The following is an 18,998-nucleotide window of genomic DNA, read 5'->3' as shown; positions in this document are numbered from 1 at the left end:
AGAATATACGGACGGGATATTAATAAAATAGACATCGCATCCAAGTTAATGGCATTTCATATATCTGGAAATTGTATTTTATTTTAATACAAAATATTTTTCTCATTGTACATAATGTAACTTAACTTTGTCAGCCTCTCACTGCTTACAAACTGCGTCAAATTTTACGATATTACGTCACATTGACAAGTGCAATGCGACCAATCAATCGCTTATATCTTGCTGAGTGGGATTTAGCTTACTGTATATAATATAAAGTTTTGATGTAGTCTAAACTGAGCTATCCAACAGTTTAAAATAGCAAATAATTCCATTTTGTGATACATGTACTTTGAAGACCTGATAGTTTTGTATGACGTCATAGTAAACATTCTCGTGTAAATCAAACCCCGCCTCCTAACTGTTGCCTTAACTGTGCTGCGTTCTGCTTAGTTATAAGTATTTTCATAGATTATAGAAATTACCTTTCAAAATAACTTTCAAATCCAAAACTTCCTTGAGAAGGTTTAATCCCAAGGTTTTTTTAAATATTTTTTGTTGTGTCCTAAAAAATCATATAGCATAATTATGTGCAAGTCATATCAAATACATTCGTATGCTAAAAGACGTCAATTGATCCCTTTTTGGATATGGTTTATGGATTATACTATATTCGTATATATTGTGAAAATTAGTTATTTGCAGTTTTTAAGGCTTCTGAAAGAAATATTCAACCTTTGTATTGTTATAACCTTAAAAAGTTATTTTTTTGAATTATAATTAATTTGTAATGTATGTTTGATAATATGTCTCATATCAATTTAAAATCCACATTGATACTTTGATACACTACGCGTATTTCAAATTTTAAACAAAGTTTCAATTTTTTTGTCCGGACCTCAAACAAAATATGACACACAATCGTTTGACAATATAATGAAATAAAAAAAAGAAAACAAACTTTTTTGCTATTTGAAGGTAGTTTACAAATTTCTTTTAAAATACAGCCTTGATGTTTCATGACGGGAAAAATGCCATAAAATCCACGTCAACATTCAAACAAACATGTAAAATGTAAGAACCTTCTGTAAAATTATATTATTCTGACTGCAGCTTCAAGCATGGGAATATGTAATTATTATTGAATATCAAAACATGTCTTTGTTTTTTCTTCTCTAAATTGAAATGAATTGTATTCAATATTATATAGAGAAACTCTGAAATGCTATTTCAATACAATCCATTCATAGAGAACTTTTTTTTAATGTATTATGCTTAGGTTGAAGTGAAACTCCTTTGCATTGATATAAAACACTAGAAAATGTAATTTACCCTCAAAAGTGTAAGATGGATATTTCACGAAATATTTTTTCACAGAAGTAATCCTTAAGCTTGATCACAGCACTTTAGAGGTAAATCAGGAAACAATAGTGAATTTACAAACCGATTGACGTTCTTGTTGAAAAGATAAATTATAAAATCTTCAAGTGAACAGCCGATCATATTTTATAACAACAACAAAAAATCAATATGAAAATCAAGAATCCCTTTGCGCAGATTGTATGTTTTATGTTCATACAGGTTGTCTATGGAAGTCAAAACTGAGATTAAAATGTAGCGATGTATTTTGAAATCAATTTAATGCTTCGTTAAGCTTTATCATAGCTGCCTTGGCCACAAACACAGATGTTGACCTTTTCCAGCATGTAAATTTCATAAAACCAGAATAATTTTGTACTGTCAGTTGTTCGGAAGATAAATCTTTGACCTTTTCTGTGTAAACGTCCTTCATTAACATCGTATATATTAATCATTACCATTGATATGCTTCGCAATATACAATTTTAAGGATTCGTCCTAGTCTAACCATCGATTTGGAAAATGTTTATCAAAATCATGAGTCTTGCTGTTTTTGTGGTTTATATGCTGATTGAACGGTGTCATTGCGTAAGTTTCTTTTTTATACTTTTATCAGAATCATTTACAATTTATTAGAAAGCAATTATTGGCAAAGAGTAAGAATGTTTCAAAAAGATAAAATTTATTTCACCAGAAACTACAAAAAAGCAGAAACTTAAATTTATTGATACTTTTCAAAACATGTTGCAAACGGGAAAGAAAACCTCCATATCGTTATTTTTTCATCAGGTTAGTGTGTAATTGCTATGATAATTTACATGCTGTGATCATTTTTTAAAATCAAAATTGGTATAAATTGCATGCTGATAGTATTCTTTTAATCATGCATATATCTAAGTGTTCTTCATATCAGTCGTTTATATGTAAACATTTTGAAAAAAAAAAAAATAAAGATCAGAGCCTTCTTCTTTTTTTGTAAAAATAATAAGAGTTCTGACAAAACGCATGCATAAAATATATTCGTTTTGGAAGAGACATTAATAAAGTTATATTTATTAAATGACAGGCTTCCGAAATTATACGGAATATTGAGGAGCCAAATATAAAACCCTTGTATCTGAATGTATCTGAGTCGGCAGAAGAAAATAAAGTAACTGTGTACGGAAAATTCCGTGGCCCTAAAGACACGACAGGAAAGATGAAATATGGGACGATTGTCAAATTTGATAAAGGTATGATGTATATTTGTTTCATTTTACTTAATTATTTTTTCGCAATTAATTTGAATGGGAAATTGCAAGATGGTGTGGGTGGGTGGCTGGGTTACTGTGCCCTTGCCTGCGTAACGGGACGTAGTTTTCACCAGGAACACTGTCTTATGCTGGTTTAATTTTAAGATACATGTATGTCAGGGGATGTTCCATTTTGTGGTGCCCTTGTTTTATCATTTTTTTTTTTTTTTTTTTTTTTTTTTGGAATATTTAAGTACGTTTCAAAAAAATTGTTGCAAGAAAAAAAAAACCTATTGGAAGGATTGTTAGAGAATATACACCTATAATCGAGGGATTTGTTTATAAGTAATATAAGAACCCAAAATACAAAATCTTTCTTCTCCCCACAATATCGAAATTCCGGGTTTTCAATATCCGACAAACTCAAAAAAGAAAACCCAAGTAACATGTTATTTTAATTATTAGTTTTTAAGTAACGACATTGATTTTTGTTTTGTTTCTATTTGTTTATGTTTGTTTTGTTTTGTTTTGTTTGTTTGTTTTGTTTTGTTTTTTTTTAATATGTAAAGAATGTGTTTTGTATACGATGCACAACAAAATTCAATATTTTCGATTAATTTTCATTTTTGAGCCGGCGTTTGCAATATATGAATAAAATAAATCGACGAGACCCAACATGGATTATATCTAATTGGATTTGAAATACACCCAGATGTCATAGGCATATGCATGTATGCAACCCATTAATCAACAGATGATTGCATCAGATGACTAACCTAATAAAAACGCTGATACTGATTAAATATATGTAAATGCATGAACAGTTAGCTTTATTTCAAATGCTTCATATAGAATTTATAATGCTTTCGGTTAATAAAAATATTTTGGTTGAAAGAACTTGTTGATAAATTCCTTTGAATATGTGTCCATATTTCATAAAATTTCAGATAAAAATGTTGCCAAGATTACTACAACAAATGGTTTATTTTCCTTTTTAAATAAGAAACTCATTCTCAATTTTCTTTTTCTTTGCATAAAATTTCGTCAAAGTATGGGATACTACCACATACGTGAACTATGTAGATGAAATTTAAGGAGATAACGAACAGTATTCAAGCTGCTCAAAAGTCCATTAAACAAAAAATATCATGGTCATATATGTAGCAAACACAGACCTCTAAAACATCAGATGTGGGATCAGGTTTCAGATACATGTAATATATCAAAAAGGATATATTACAATAGCAGGTACATTTCTCGTAGTTATAGTAACATGTAGTCCAAAACAGTCCTGCTCAAATTTAGGAGTGGCTTTGTTACTAGTACTAGTATTTGAAACATTAAATGTGAACAAAAACACCGCTCCGTGGTAATAAGAAAGCTCTTACATATTATACTTTTTAGGGGAGCACAATAGGCAAACTGAAATACATTTTATGTGAACAATTAAAGTACATGTAGTTTTCATAACCTTCTTTGATCAATTAGTTACATGTGTCATTATTTTTCAGTTCTCGACTCAACGGAAGAATCATCCGAGTATGAATTTGTTTTGAGTCATGACTCACGAAGATACTGGCCAAGAATTACGCTGACTTCAAAATCTGCATTAGAATCTATGAAGATTTATTTCAACTGGATTGTGGACGAACCTGTACAATCCAAGTTTACTGGAGGAAATTGTTTGGTTGGGATTAATAAGTCCTCAGAGAATCATTCTACGACTTACACTCCAGTTCTTCAAAACTGTAATCACCGTATTGATGATTACTTTAAATTTGGCTTTAATAAATCTGGTGAGATTGTTCAACTTCATTCAGACATGTACTGCTTTTCTGGGAATGACGAATATAAGAAGTACTTCACATCTAACTGCACACTTTCTGGACCATTTCACCTCTCATACGTAACATTTTACGAAAACAAAATGGCTGCCGACAATGTTCAACTACTTTATCTCAATTACATGTTCAGTCCTGTGGGACCTTGTTCTTACCAATGTATTGCAGATTTGAAAGAATGGTTTTTCTCAATCATTTAGCAGAGTACAGATTTAATAAAAATTTCTAAAGTAATAATACACTTTTTGCATCATCTTCTCTCTCTTTAAGTAATGACTAATATTATGAAAACTTACAGCACTGTTCAGGCTGTCTGAGGGCATACAAATATCTATACTTAACGTATTTAATGTCATGGGACTGAATAAATTGTTTTCAGATAATGTTATCTTAAAGTTCATTTAATCAAATTTTCCTGTGTAAGAGTGGTTCACACAGTACACAACGTCTTTATCGTGGTTAACAACACTTTAACGTCTTTCACAGTAGCCTGCCTGGCTTTTGAAATTGATTCTTAGTTATTGCATATCGATTCAATTAGGTTACATAATCCAACGTAATCGTTTCAGCAATAAATGGAATTAACGAATTAAAAAAAAATAAAATAAAAACCATTGTTTTGTTTGGGGTTTTTTTTCCCATCAAGTGTAGTTGTTAATGGTGCATCTGTGTCTCTTTAAAGTAAAATATCGAAACACTCAACAACTCAACGTAATTTTTTCCCACAAATGTGTTTAGTGTTTAAACCTGAGAATGAATTTTCAAATTTTAACAAAACAGCAAAGACTTTATTAAGTTAAAATCATCATGTATCAATCAGCTGAAAATATCTACGTTACACTATTTGTATTTTTTTTTTTATTATTATTTTCCTTTCTTAATATATTTTATCTTTTTTATTTCTTACTATATCTTTATTATGTGTTTTCTTCAATTTAGTTTATAGAAAAATACTGCGTAGGTCAATGAAATATTAAGATTGGGTAATATTGGAGAGGCTATGATCATTTCTTAACTCATTTATGGTGAAATATTATTTGGAATATGTCAAAGGATTCATTAGTTTAGCCCATTAACATTCTAACAAATATATATTAGCAAAATTAAAATAACAGCAAACGTTCGAAGCAGCCCTATGACATATTGTGTATAATGTTTTCATGACAGATCCCATCCATCCTCCTTTTACAGCCTCAAAGTCTTTGCGTGTCTTCATTTAGAATTCAAAATAATAAAATACTCACTATACTTACAGTTCTATTGCTTTGTGAGCTTTACAGACCAATTTTACAGAATGTAAATAACATGAAAAATTTACGCATTCATGGTAAATATGATCATGATTTTTTTTTCTTTTTCATCTTTTGGAAAAAAAAATTAATAATAATAAAAAAAATAATGTATTATACTTTCAAATAACTTAAGCATTTCTAATAAATGGTCAAAACAATAAACAATAATTGTTTTGGCAATAAACTACATTGTGTAATGGTACACATTTTTAGGCGTTTTTCCTCAACATAGATGCTTTTATTTATGATCATTCTTTGAATTTTTTCAAATTAACTTTCACTTTCAAGGAAAATGTTCTGTAATGTAGAAAATAATGTACTGTATAATCCGAACGAATTAGACCTGTAAAATAAAACTCCTATTAACTAAAAGCTTATCGGTCTAAATTTAACAGTGTTGAGATTTTTCTTTTTTTAATTTGTGAACAAATTACAAACAAGTCATACATTAAAGGATAGATGAAACTTTGACATTTTGAAACCTACGAGAAAATAGCTTTAATTTTGATTCATTCTCCGATTGAGGCACATGACTTTTTGAGGAGGATAATTTTGCACATTATACTTATTTGTATTAAGGCACATCTATCCTATTTTGTTGAGTGATTACAAGATAGACTTTAAACAAAATTATTTGGATGAGTGATTGCGAAATTCACATTAAACTAAAGCAATGCTAATCGCTCACATTAGGACATATTTATATAATATAAAGAGTTGTCGGTTGTGTAATGTTAATAAACTTTCAAAGACCCAGCTTTTCTTCATATTGCGAGGTCCAAGTTATGAATTGTAACATATCCATTAAAATGATATGTTTTGCAACTGGTGTCATGTGGATAATGCTTGGAAGTTGTGATTGCTTAAGTATCATATTTTTATTCTTATATGTGCAAAGTTTAAGTTTTAATAGATAGGTGAGCTAGCACTGTAGCTTATTTAAAACTTGGTATATTACATTGTACAAACAAATCGTTGATGTTGTTGAGTCCCTTATGTATTGACAGAGAGATAGTGCTGCTCTCGATGGGGGTGGGGTTCAATAAAGAAATCTCGAGTGAGCTTTACGTTGTCAATGGCCTTACTGTGCTTTACGCCATCTGTCGTTTTCTGTCATTTTAAAATTAAATTGAAAGTTATATGACATTAAGAGATCGCTGTACCTAACAAACACCTAGTTTGTAATATTCCAGTGTGGTACTCTATAAAGTAATTGCATCTCTTCCTGGGCTTTTCCAGTAGTCCGCATCACCAAATGTTAAAATTTTGTACAAATTGACATCATTTGAAATATTTTCTAGTACACCCATCAGCCAGGCAATTCTAAAAATAGAGGACCCAACACAGTGCTGTGATTTTTCTTATTTCGTTTTAAAATTGACATCGTTTTTGAATGAGTAATTTAATTTGACTGCATTGCTATAACAGTTTTATGTTTCAGCAGTTTGATATCGTATTGGTGTATAAAAAAAAATAAATTACGGTTTCGCCTTCGTCAGGGATCCAACCGTAATTTTTATTGTGGCAAGATGGCTTTTGCAAGCAAAACATCAATACTTTAATGTTTAGCATATGCAATCATTGGATTTGTTTGAAAGATTTATTAGCATGGTTCATCTGATAAAACTAATGACCAATATTTTTAGTAATTTGGATTTCAGACGTTTAATGGTCTTATATTCTGCAAGAATTACTTGCTAAAAACATTAACCGCATATTATTTTAATACTTTTCGCAAATAATATAAAATATGAAATACGTCTAAATAAATGTCAATGATTAAATCATCTATTATTGTATAATGAAAAGCGGTCTGTGATTAGGTCTTCCATTCTACATTGGCGGATCTAGGAAATTTTATGAAAGGGACTGTACAAAACTATCTCCCCCAACGAAATCGAAAAAAGAATTATAATGTAACATCTATAATTCTAAAAGTCTTAGACAAATACATGTAGCTTTTAGATACATTTTTCATGAAGCATGTTTCTATTGTAGAACATTTTATTTTGGCAACATCATTTTTTTCCTGAAAAAAAGGTTTTTTTCCCCCTTTTTCTTAAATAGGAGAATTCTTTTATGATGCCTTGTTATAATTGTATATTACATTTAATTAAAGAAAGTTTACGAGAAGGAAATTTTTGGAAGCACTCGATCTCGCATTAGTTCTCAAATAATTGTTATCGTCATAAAAAATGATGTACATGTAGATTATCACAGGATGAAAAGCCAGGTTTCCCAAATTTGGAAACCTGATGGAAACATATGGGAATCGTGACATCAGTAGTTTCCATATAGTTTCCATTTTATGGAAACCACATAGTGGTTTCCACGTAGATTCCCGATATGGAAACAATCAACCTGTGGTTTCCCGTAAGTTTCCCAATATGGGAAACCGCAAAAAACATGCAGTAGTGGTTTCCACGTAGATTCCCGATATGGAAGCAATCACCTGTAGTTTCCTGCATGTTTCCCAGATATAGAAAACACGTATGCTGTGGTTTACACCTATTTTCCCGATAAAAGACATTTTGGAAATGTGTATCAAAAGAATAATTAAAAAAACTGTTTGTTTAATTCTGTGTAATAAAATTGAACATTCTGTGATCACCGTAAACCCAAATTAAAATACTTTTCTTAACATTTTAGTCTCGGTAAAACTCATAAAGACACGTGAATTGGAATTAGTAGTAAGAGAAGATTTAATACAACTTTTAATTTTAGAAAAATCAGTGTTCAGATAAAATTCAATCATTGCGCTAACCCTTGCAATCGCGGGCACCTGTTCTCACGTGCCACAGGTGGAGACACGTGTCGCGAAGACACCTGCGACTGTGTATTTTTTGTATATTCTGTGTGATTTGAGAGGGTTTTCTTCCTAAGGGGAACAATGGGCTGTGGTTAAGCAAGTACATACACATAGTCTCCTCAAACTCAGTTTAAATTTAGGAGATAATTGCTGACATTGATTTGATTAAAAAAAAAATAATTTAAATTATCAATAAGACCACAGAATATTGATAAAATAAGCTACATTAATTTTAAGATGTTCAATAAGAGAGGAAAAAAGAAGAATTGTATTTCAATTTTTCATTACTGATTAAAAAATAAAATTTCCTAACCGTTTAAAAATTATATAATTATACTTTTCTATCGGTCTAGAATAAATCTAAATTCTCGTTATGTGTTAAATCATAATTCTTTTTCAAATAAATTTGTAAGTGCATAGATAAATGAAATAAAATTTCTTAATCGGTAATAAACGAATCGTCCTTGTTTGACATCAATGTAAACTTCAAATATTGAAAACATAGAAAGAATTATTAATTATCAACTTTGTTGCCTGCTTAATTCGCAAATTGTTTATGAGAAAGGATGCAGATGGATCTATTATACAACATAACAACTAAATTACTAATGTTTTGTGTGAAGTTCGTATATAGTCCTCTACAAAGACATTGATAAGATAATACCGCAGAATAATATTCATATACAAAATTAATGAGTGTTAACTAAATAACTTATTTTTTTTATCTATATCTGTACACAGATCCTGATGTAGTAAATGTCTTCATTTTTAGCAGGAAATTACAACAATGTTGGTCTTAAATGCATACATGCACGTATATTTAATTTAGCCATTTTGTACACAAAGACCAATGCTGGCTCTAAATAAAGAAAAGTCTATGATATTTATATAACATGATTTTCTTTTCCTTAAGAACAACGTCTTCTGAAGAACTGCATGCTATAAGGCAATTCATTGAAGGGAAAAAAACAATAATTGATTAATTGTTTTACACGTAGATGCTTAGCGAAAACTAAATATTTTTAAATCGTGTATTGTGTTAAACAGAAGGTTACCCCTTTCAAATTTAAGCCCCCTCCCCTCCTTCAAAAATTGAGAGAAAATAGTTTCTTTCGTTATTTAGGCATAATATACTGATGTGGTGATTGTCAATACTACTACATGTACAAACATTTCTTTATATATGCCGTCCATTTCTTGATTTTTATACCCCTACATGTACCATTACTTATTAAAAAAAAAAACTGCACTTAAAACTGTCTACTCAAACCACAGGTCTGTATAATTTCAGTTTGGGGCACAAACTTTACCAGAAAGTTCTTAACTAGCAAACCTTACCAGAAAAAAAGTTATATATGAAAGATACAGGGCGGTACTGGCTGAACGGCTAAAGCCACGTATTTATATACAGCCCTGCATATCAACGAGTATACACCGGGCATTATTTTCCAACAAATCAGATGATCAAATATTGACAAATTGTTACCAGTCACGACTAAAATTCTGAACGCAATGGACATGATTGTAGGTTACCTACAATAGTCCTGGGCTTTTTTTAATTATGTGTTTCAGGTCAGTAGCAACAGTTTCAAAAGTTGGGGGGAGGGCTTCCAAAAAAATTGACAAGCCAAAAAAAAAAAAGAAGAAGAAGAAGAGCATAACCATTTACTTTGACCCCCCCCCCCATTCTACGGGCCGGTGTTTTCCAAATTAAAATACTGTTTTCCCTACCTTTACTTAGATATTGGTTCGTTTTTTTCACCTTGTGTTTACTCTCCTTTTTTTTTATAAATCAATTTTCAAATTTAATGTGAAAAATTCTGATACATTATAACGGTGTGAGAATTATTTTTAACTAAAGACAAAGATGTTTAAAGTAAAATATAGCAAATATAAAAAAGTCCAGCAATTTCGTCCACTGATTATTATTGATATCAGGCTAAAAATCGAATCCAAAAAAGGAGGAGGTTCAATAAAGTATCTAAAGCCGAACAAGAGAAAAAAATCAAATCTTTATTTTTCTTGAACTGTCCTTGCTGGTAATTAAATTATTTTGTCTTGATTTTCACAAGTGTATACTATAGTATAACATACCCTGATTCCTTCTACTAACTAGCAATTTTTGACACCGAACTTTTCCATCATCACTAAAAATAAAATACTGTTCTGTATACATGTCATGTAGTTCATTTGCATGCCAAATGCCCATCGAAATTTATGGCAGACTTCAAAGGACAACCTTCTTGTCACAAAATAATAAACAGCTGATAAAGAGTCATCATGCGTTTATTTTGAGGGGCGCAACAGGAAATAGGCTTTGTTTTCTATACTGCAAAAAATATGTTTAGGGACGTACGGCACGTCCACTATCCCCCCCCCCCCTATTTTCTACGGTCCTCAACTGATATTCATTTTCTGACGCTTCAAATTTTAAAACATGTATACATGTATAAAGGTTTAACAACTTTCGTTGTGACATTATACATTAATCAGAATAATGAATAATTTAATGAGAAAGTAGTGGGGGGGGGGGGGGGGTATCCGGACATTTTCTGCTTGGATGGGCACTACGTACCAAGCCCCCCCCCCCCCCCCCCCCCCAGTCAAATAATTTGAGGGGTCACACCAGAAACATAAAATGTCTCTGGTCACCCTCAGAAAAACGCTTTGTTTTCTATAGTATACTAATTATCAGCAAATTTATTGAGGAGCACCCCCCTTTCTATGAACAGGGAAGAACTTCACTAAGGATATGAACTATTAATCACCGTTACAGGGAAATTATATATAAAAACTTTTATTACCCTCTAACATAATTAACGTAAACAGGTTCCGTTTCCCATAATGCATCGCTCTGCAGAGGCTTAATTTCATTGGTCAATTTTCACGAGGCGCCATTTTTGGAGTTGAGCAAGACGGAGAAGAACTCGGGTGTAAGGTGCAAATGTGAAAAGTTAACGATGTTTTCGCCACTCAGTGTCTTTAAAACTGTGAAAAATGCAATGATCAACAACCAAGGATTAGTGTAAGTATATTTTTATATACTTTTTACGGTAAATAATACTAATAATGGGCTGAACAAATCTTTCCCATCGAAGAACACATTCGTTTTGACGCCATTTTGAAAAGTTTGATATCAAAGTTTTAAATATCTTAGTTTAGACATTGCAAAAAAACGGAAAGAGAAACTTGAATTATACAATATTTAGTGTTTTAAGCCGTTCAATCATAGATAGTAGACTTTGTATATAGTTAGGCCCTATGGCACTGTATGTTGTATGATAACGTTTCGCCTTTGTAGATTTTTTTTAATGAAAATGAATGCTTACTATAATAGTTCTCTCTGTCTATTAATAAATGAAAAGTGTATGAAACTTTTTTTCGTTGTTAAATCGGATAATAATGTTTGTACCGAATATGGTTTCTTTCTTAATACAGACAAACATATATCCGGTTTGAATACATGTGTTCTCGGAATGCAACTTGTTGCACTTTTGGACTTCTGGAACTTTTTATGATGTAACGACAAGGTAAAAATGAATTATTTCTCCTACTAAATTACGATTAAGTCATCAATATTTAAACAAAAAGTGTCCGCAGTCTCAACTTATCAGAACATTCACGAAGGACATCATCATCGATGGAAATTTAAGAGAGTTCTGACTATTGTAAGCCGCCTTTATTTGGCAGATAAAATTAGAAATTATGAAGAATCATCAGAACAATTTAAGTAGATTGTCGGTAAGTAGAGTACATATGCATCTAACAAAGTCATAGCACAACCCTTATTTATATGCATAATGATGATATGTATAGGGAAAATGTATTGGTTTTAAAGTACTGTCTATAATATTAATATAACAACTGTTCAACAAATTAGAGATAGATTATAAATTGAAATAGTTTACTGTTCAAAAGACAAAATTTCTCATGTGTGACCTGCTGAGAGATTTACTGAAAATGTGAAAAATAATAAGCCTACAAGATGTACAAATATTGATAATTTTTGATAGTATTTCAAGTAATGCAAATGAATCGTCTGAGTAACAATCATCAGTTATTGATGGTGGTCGCAACATCATAGAAGTCGAATGGTAAAAATAAGTGAATCCTCATTTGTTTGAAATTTTTGTTTGATATATGTTATGATAACGGTAAATTTTTGTTTGTTTATTTTTTTCCTCCCTAGTAGTTGTTGAAGTTCTGGCCATTATTAAAAATACTTGTTTGATCAGATGTACTCCGACCCAAATTTTGTAAAATGGATAGGTAGGTAGGTAGATTTTTTTTGGCAGTATCTAACAAATTGATTTTTTGTCATACAAAAACACAGAATTAGAAATTTAGATTTAATATTTATTGCTCTCAATAAAACAAGTAAGTGTCTTGGAGAAATTATAAACCTCAACTTTACAATGAAACAAACTTTATTTCCCTGAAACCAAAAAAAAAAAAAATGAAGTAAAATTAAAATACTTAAAAAAAATGATTGGGTAGGGGTGATTTTGATGGATCTTTCGGAGTACGTCAAACAAATCATATATAGCTCACCTGAGCCAATGGCTCAAGTGAGCTTTTCTGATCAAAATTTGTCTGTCGCCGTCATTGTCGAAAACTTTTCACATTTAACATGTTTAAATCTTCTTCTCAAGAACCACAGGGCCAATTTCAATCAAACTTGCTACAAAGTATTCTTGGGTAAAGGGGATTCAACTTTATTTAAGTGAAGGGCCATATCTCCTTCTAAGGGGAAATAATTACAAATAAATGAAAAATTAATGGCATCATTTAAAAATCTTCTTTTCTGGAACTACTGGGCCAGGAAAAATTATTAAACTTATTTGGAAGCATCCTCAGGAAGTGTAGATTCAAATTTGTTTAAATCATGACCCCCGGGTGTAGGGTGGGGCCACAATGGATGATCAAGTTTTGCAAAGGAATACATAGGATAAAATCTTTAAAAATCTTATTCACTAGAACCACTGTATCAGGAAAGATGAAACTTATGTTGAAACATCCTCAGCTAGTGTAAATTCAAGTTTGTTCAAATCATGACCCCCGGGGTAGGATGGGGCCACGATGAACGATCAAAGTACATAGGAAAAATCTTAGAAATTCTTCTATTCAAGAAGAGCAAAGCTGTTCGTCATATTTATATGGAAGCATCTTCAGGTAGTGTAGATGCAAGTTTGTTCAAATCATGACCCCAAGGGGTAGGGTGGGGCCACAATGGGCGATCAACGTTTTACATAACAATACTGATACATAGGAAAGATCTTTAAAATTCTTCTCAAGACCAATATCATCAAAATTGGTCATAATGATATAAAAGCATCCTGAAGTAATGTAGATTCAATTTATTCAAATCATGACACCCCCCTCTCCCCAGGAGAATAAAGGGGCCATAACAGGGGATCATAGTTATACAGTAAAACTTGTTTAGTATGAACAGGGATATTGCGAATTCACGGATATTACGAAGTTTTCTTGGATCTGCAGCTAGATAAATTTTACTAATTCTTTATACGGATATAAGGAATTACGGATATAACGAATTACGGATATAGCGAAGTAATTTCACAGGTCCCAGTGACTTCGTTATAACTGAGTTTTACTGTACAAAGGAAGAAAAAGGATATATCAATAAAAGTTTTCTTCTTAAGAACAGCAATGCTAATATGTGTCATATTAATTCAAAAGCATCCTTAGAAAGTGTAGAATTCATACCCCCACCCACCCACCCCCTTTGAACCACTTTCATATTAAAACATTTTAATACTGAACTTATCTGTGCTTTTACCTACCCAAAGTGCTCAGGTGAGCAATGTTGCGCCTAGGACTCTTGTTTATTGTTGGTCTTATAAGTGAAATCAGAATGCAATAGTAACTGTACATAATATATTCTTTCAGAGAGAAGAAAATTGACATTAAAGGAGAACCAGTAACTAAAGATGTTAATGAAGATGGGATCATGTGGTAAGTGGTAATTAATTCAAATATAAATAGGCATGTATGACAATTGCATTAAAAGAAAAGAATTTGATTCCAATTTTAATTGGAATGTTGAAACCAGCTGCAAACTAAACAGGTTAGCATAATAAAAAAAAATATGTTTGTTTACGGTTACCCGACCGACCCTATATCTAATAGCCAACCCAATTTTTTTTTTCCTTGTAAAAATCCAGAAGTCACTCATTCATCAGTTTAACTTTTACATGCATCTTAATCGATTACGCATTTGAATCGAAAGTACTAGAAATAGTTAGTGCAACATGGAATTAAAGAAGAAATACAAGACAGTTTTTTTCATTTTGTGGTACATGTAGCTGTAAGGCAGTTGGCAAGAAAGATATTGTCTATCGCCTATATGGCAAACCCAAACAAAAGTAAAGCACCACACAATGGTAAAACTGTTTCGTATTTCAACAAATTCATATGAATTTGTGTATAAAAAAAAATCAATAAAATACCAAAAAAATTCTACCTACCGACCCTATTTTATTTCAGCATGTAACAGTAAACAAACATATTTTTTTGTTTGGCCTTATGAAATAGTATGGCTAGGAGTCTTTTTCACTTCTCTATAAAATTTTCTGTCTGGGTGATATCTAGCATAATATACACCATGCAGTGAGAATTTTAGTTCACCCGAGCTAAAAACTCAAGTGAACTTTTCTGATCTCCTTTTGTTTTTTCTTTTGTCCATCAAACTGTCTATCCATCTGTGAGCTTTTCACATTTTCAACTTCTTCTCAAGAATCACTAATTTTAACCAAGGTTGACACAAAGTAAGGATATTTTAAATTGTACAGAGGTTTTAGCCCCCCTCCCCCCTTCACCCCAAGGGGAAATGATCAACTCTTTTAGATATTATTGATATGATCATTTTTGAGCAACTTATAATTTTGTAACCTGTAGACTTTATTTTAAGAATAATGAATATTTGTTTAAGAGTCCTTTTGTCAAGGTTCAAAGTTCAATTAGAATTATTTTGAGATACATTTATATGAGGATTCGAGATATCAGGAGTAAAATATTTAAAGAATACTTCCAAATTACTTCCACATATCTATGGTGTTCAAGATGCCAAAGTTCAACTGTATCAGTGTATGGCTATGCTAAAGTAGTAAATATTTTAACTTAATAAAACTTTCTAACATTGAAACATGTTATATAAAACAAGACAATAATGAAAAATAAAAAAAATACTGATTTCTGGCTGGTCAGTATTTTGATGACTGTAATTTCTAAAATATTCAGTGAAACACTTTGAAGCTTTAACTGTAGGTATATGTTAACTAAATATACTATAAGGTAATATTTATAAATGAGAAGTTTTGAACAAACATTACAACATGCATGTATGTAAATTGGGGGTAAAAATTGGTTAATGGCTATTGCCTTAATTTTCAGTGACATAAAACAAGATTTAGAATGTAGGTAAATAATACTAGTATGTGTCTGTACATATGATATAGCATATAGAACTTGTACTGAATGTTGATTAGCTAAATCTTGAGTGGCTGATACGTTGGTCGTTTTTTATGAAAATTAGATTATTTGCATGTAAACTGAGTGTACATGCAATATGAATTTATTCATAAGGTATTAAACATGATTAAAGCATGTGTATGCAATGCAACATATGATGAATTCATATTGACTTGTACGGATATAGCTTAACATGTATGTGCATTGTTTTTTTTTAGGGTCCTGTTCTCCTGATGCCATGAGATGATCTGTCTGTCCATCTGATATCACTTGTCCTGAGTATATTTTCTCTCCTCTTAGCCCAATCTCACTCAAATTTAACTCATAGAGTGCCTGTGGATCGAGGGTAAAAAGTGACCTTGGACCAATTATCTAGGTCAAAGGTCAGTATCAAAATACACTATGTATCTTTATTTAAAGTCCTTGTCCAGAGCATAATTTTTCTTCCTTGGTATGATCTGGCTTGTGTGCCATGAGATGAAGGGTTTTTAGTGATCTTTAACAAAATTTCTAGTTCAAATGTCAATGAATTAAGAAAAAAAAAGATTCGTAATATCCTTGTCCAGAGCACATTTCTCTCCAATTCACTCAACTAAAAGCAGTGTTCTACGTGTATGAGATGGTCATATTCTCAATCATACCTGCTTTAATATTAATCTGGCTTAAAACCTTACTATGTAATGTTCATTATTCGGATTTCATGGTCATTAAATTTAAAGACTGAAACTAATCACTGATATTGGTACATTAAAGGACTTTGAGTGATCTTGTCAGATTTCTAAATAATATTCAAGCATACAATTCTAGTGTTAAATCCAGACCCTAAAAAGGGCATGGTAATCCAATTATCAAAAGGGCACTTTATGCCGCGACAAGTTTTCATGAGGGCACTTTTTTAACGTCTTTGAAATTATAAATATTTTCTTTATCATATTTATGTACTTAAATTATTATTTAATACTAAAATCTTTAGTTATACAAGTATCTAAAAGAAAAATTTAATATAAATCTGTCAGCTTAATTTATTTAAATAAATACACACTGAGAGGGCAATTATTGTCAAAATTTAAATTCAAATTTTTTAATCAAGAAATTAGTATGGTTATCAAGGTTATGCTTAAAAAGTAATACGTGTGAATCTTTTTGTCACTTGCTCAAAAATTATTTTAGTTTGGGGTATGAATTTTTTTTTCCTTACTTTAATATTGTTATTTGTGTATGAGGTAAATAACAGAACAAAATTGCAAAGGGGGGGGGGGGGGCTACTTGGATAATAAATGTAGAGAGCATTCTCTTTATTTTGAAAATAATCTACCAACAAAATCAAGTGAAAACTGATCATACCAAAAAATTAAACTTGAAATAATGTATAAATTGGTTAAAACTTTTTTTTCTGGCTTAGAAACATTGAGCCTCTGGGTGTCAACTCAAAAAGTTAGAACACAGAATCATTGAACATGTTGAAAGAAACTAACTTCATACTTTGTTGTTTCCTAGCCCATTTCATACATATAATATTCAGTTTTTTTGGTACTGTACATTGTAAGTTGTCTTAATTCATCAGCAGTTTTATTTTTCACCATTCTTCATCAACTCTGTTTTTTCTACTTTCAATTTAAAAAAACGATCCTGATTTAAAATGTGTAAGATTTTAATTTACAAATTAATCTATCTGTGACATTGGGCTAATTCTTGCATAATCAATGCAATCAAATGATATTTTCTCGTGTTATCTCTTATACCCTGACAGCCTGAGGCGTGTTACCTGGCCAGGTGGCTGTGTGCGTTCAAGCGAGAAGTGATTTCCTGTCCTGAATTCACACCTTTGCGTGCATTAAATAAACAAAGGGGCTAATCAGCATGCACTGAATGAACAAAGCCGCTAGTCCATCTTGCCTCTGCTAGGCATATTTATTTATTTTTGCAAGGAAAAAAGGGCATGGCGCTGGAAAAAAGGGCATGGCGCCGAGAAAAAAGGGCATGGCGCCGCGCCATGCTAGTTTGCTTTAGATTTAACACTAAATTCTTACATCAAATAATAATTTTATATGAAATTATATTGCAGATCGCAGATGACATGAAGAAAATACAAAGGAAGCTGATGTTGAAAGAAGTAAAGAGTATTTATTGAAGTTTATGAATGGACTTAGATGTGAAAGACTATTTCATTGTTTACCCAAGATATATGATTTTATTTATTTTGATATCATTTTCAAATAATGTTTTTGCACATCAAATGAATTATTAAACCTATGATTTGATAATGCTTTTTCCTTTTTATACATTTTCTTGATAGATTTTGAAAAGAAAACACAGTTTACCAAGGAAATTAATAATATATATTTTGATTTAAACCTGCTTTTCTCTTTTCACATTATAGACAAGAAAGATTTACCATGGAAAATACAGGGATCCTTGAGCTTCCAGTTGCTTGTCAATCATTTTTCGAAATTGAAATGCTCATCGTACCCTGTAGTTTCCATGGTATGGAAACTATAACACCACAATTACACATTGCTTCCCGTCTCAGAAAAAAGAGGGAATCTTGAAGTTTCCCTGAAATTTCCTTCTATGAGACACCATATAATTCCACCAAGTTTCTATCACATGGAAACCGCTACGCTCCGATTCCATGTAGTTTCCTGAGTCATGGAAACTTGAGGAATCACGAGGTTTCCTCTAGTTTCCATTCATGGGAAATCTGAGGATTCCATCAAGTTTCCATTCCATGGAAACCACTACGCTCCGATTCCACATAGTTTCCTAATTATGGAAACCAGTGGAATCTTCAGGTTTCCCATTTCGGGAAACTACATGGAGGCTCGGGAAACTTCAGATTTCCTGAGGTTTCCGTGGTTCGGGATACCTAATGGAATCGGAGCGTAGTAGTTTCCGTGGTACGGAAACTTGACGGAATAACCTGGCATCCGCTGCGGAAACCACTAGGAAACATGATGTAAACTTGAGGTTTCCATGTGGTTTCCATATAGTTCCC

At 31.6% G+C, this 18,998-nt stretch overlaps 1 protein-coding gene across 1 annotated transcript; it reads left to right on the top strand.

Annotated features, from left to right (window-relative positions):
• Nucleotides 1–1,859: 1,859 nt before the first annotated feature.
• Nucleotides 1,860–4,724, top strand: LOC133197939 (uncharacterized). Its single transcript, XM_061334113.1, has 3 exons — nucleotides 1,860–1,926; nucleotides 2,405–2,570; nucleotides 4,082–4,724. Exons 1-3 carry the CDS (start codon nucleotides 1,861–1,863, stop codon nucleotides 4,609–4,611), a joined length of 762 nt encoding a protein of 253 aa, XP_061190097.1. The 5' UTR covers nucleotide 1,860; the 3' UTR covers nucleotides 4,612–4,724.
• Nucleotides 4,725–18,998: the final 14,274 nt, after the last annotated feature.

Source organism: Saccostrea echinata, unplaced genomic scaffold (genome assembly GCF_033153115.1).
Source record: "Saccostrea echinata isolate AGI-Se365-2 ecotype Australia unplaced genomic scaffold, CSIRO_AGI_Sech_v1 ptg000032l, whole genome shotgun sequence".
NCBI classification, from domain to species: domain Eukaryota; kingdom Metazoa; phylum Mollusca; class Bivalvia; order Ostreida; family Ostreidae; genus Saccostrea; species Saccostrea echinata.
Note: the sequence above shows the minus strand (reverse complement) of the source record. Positions and strands in the feature narration are given on the sequence as shown.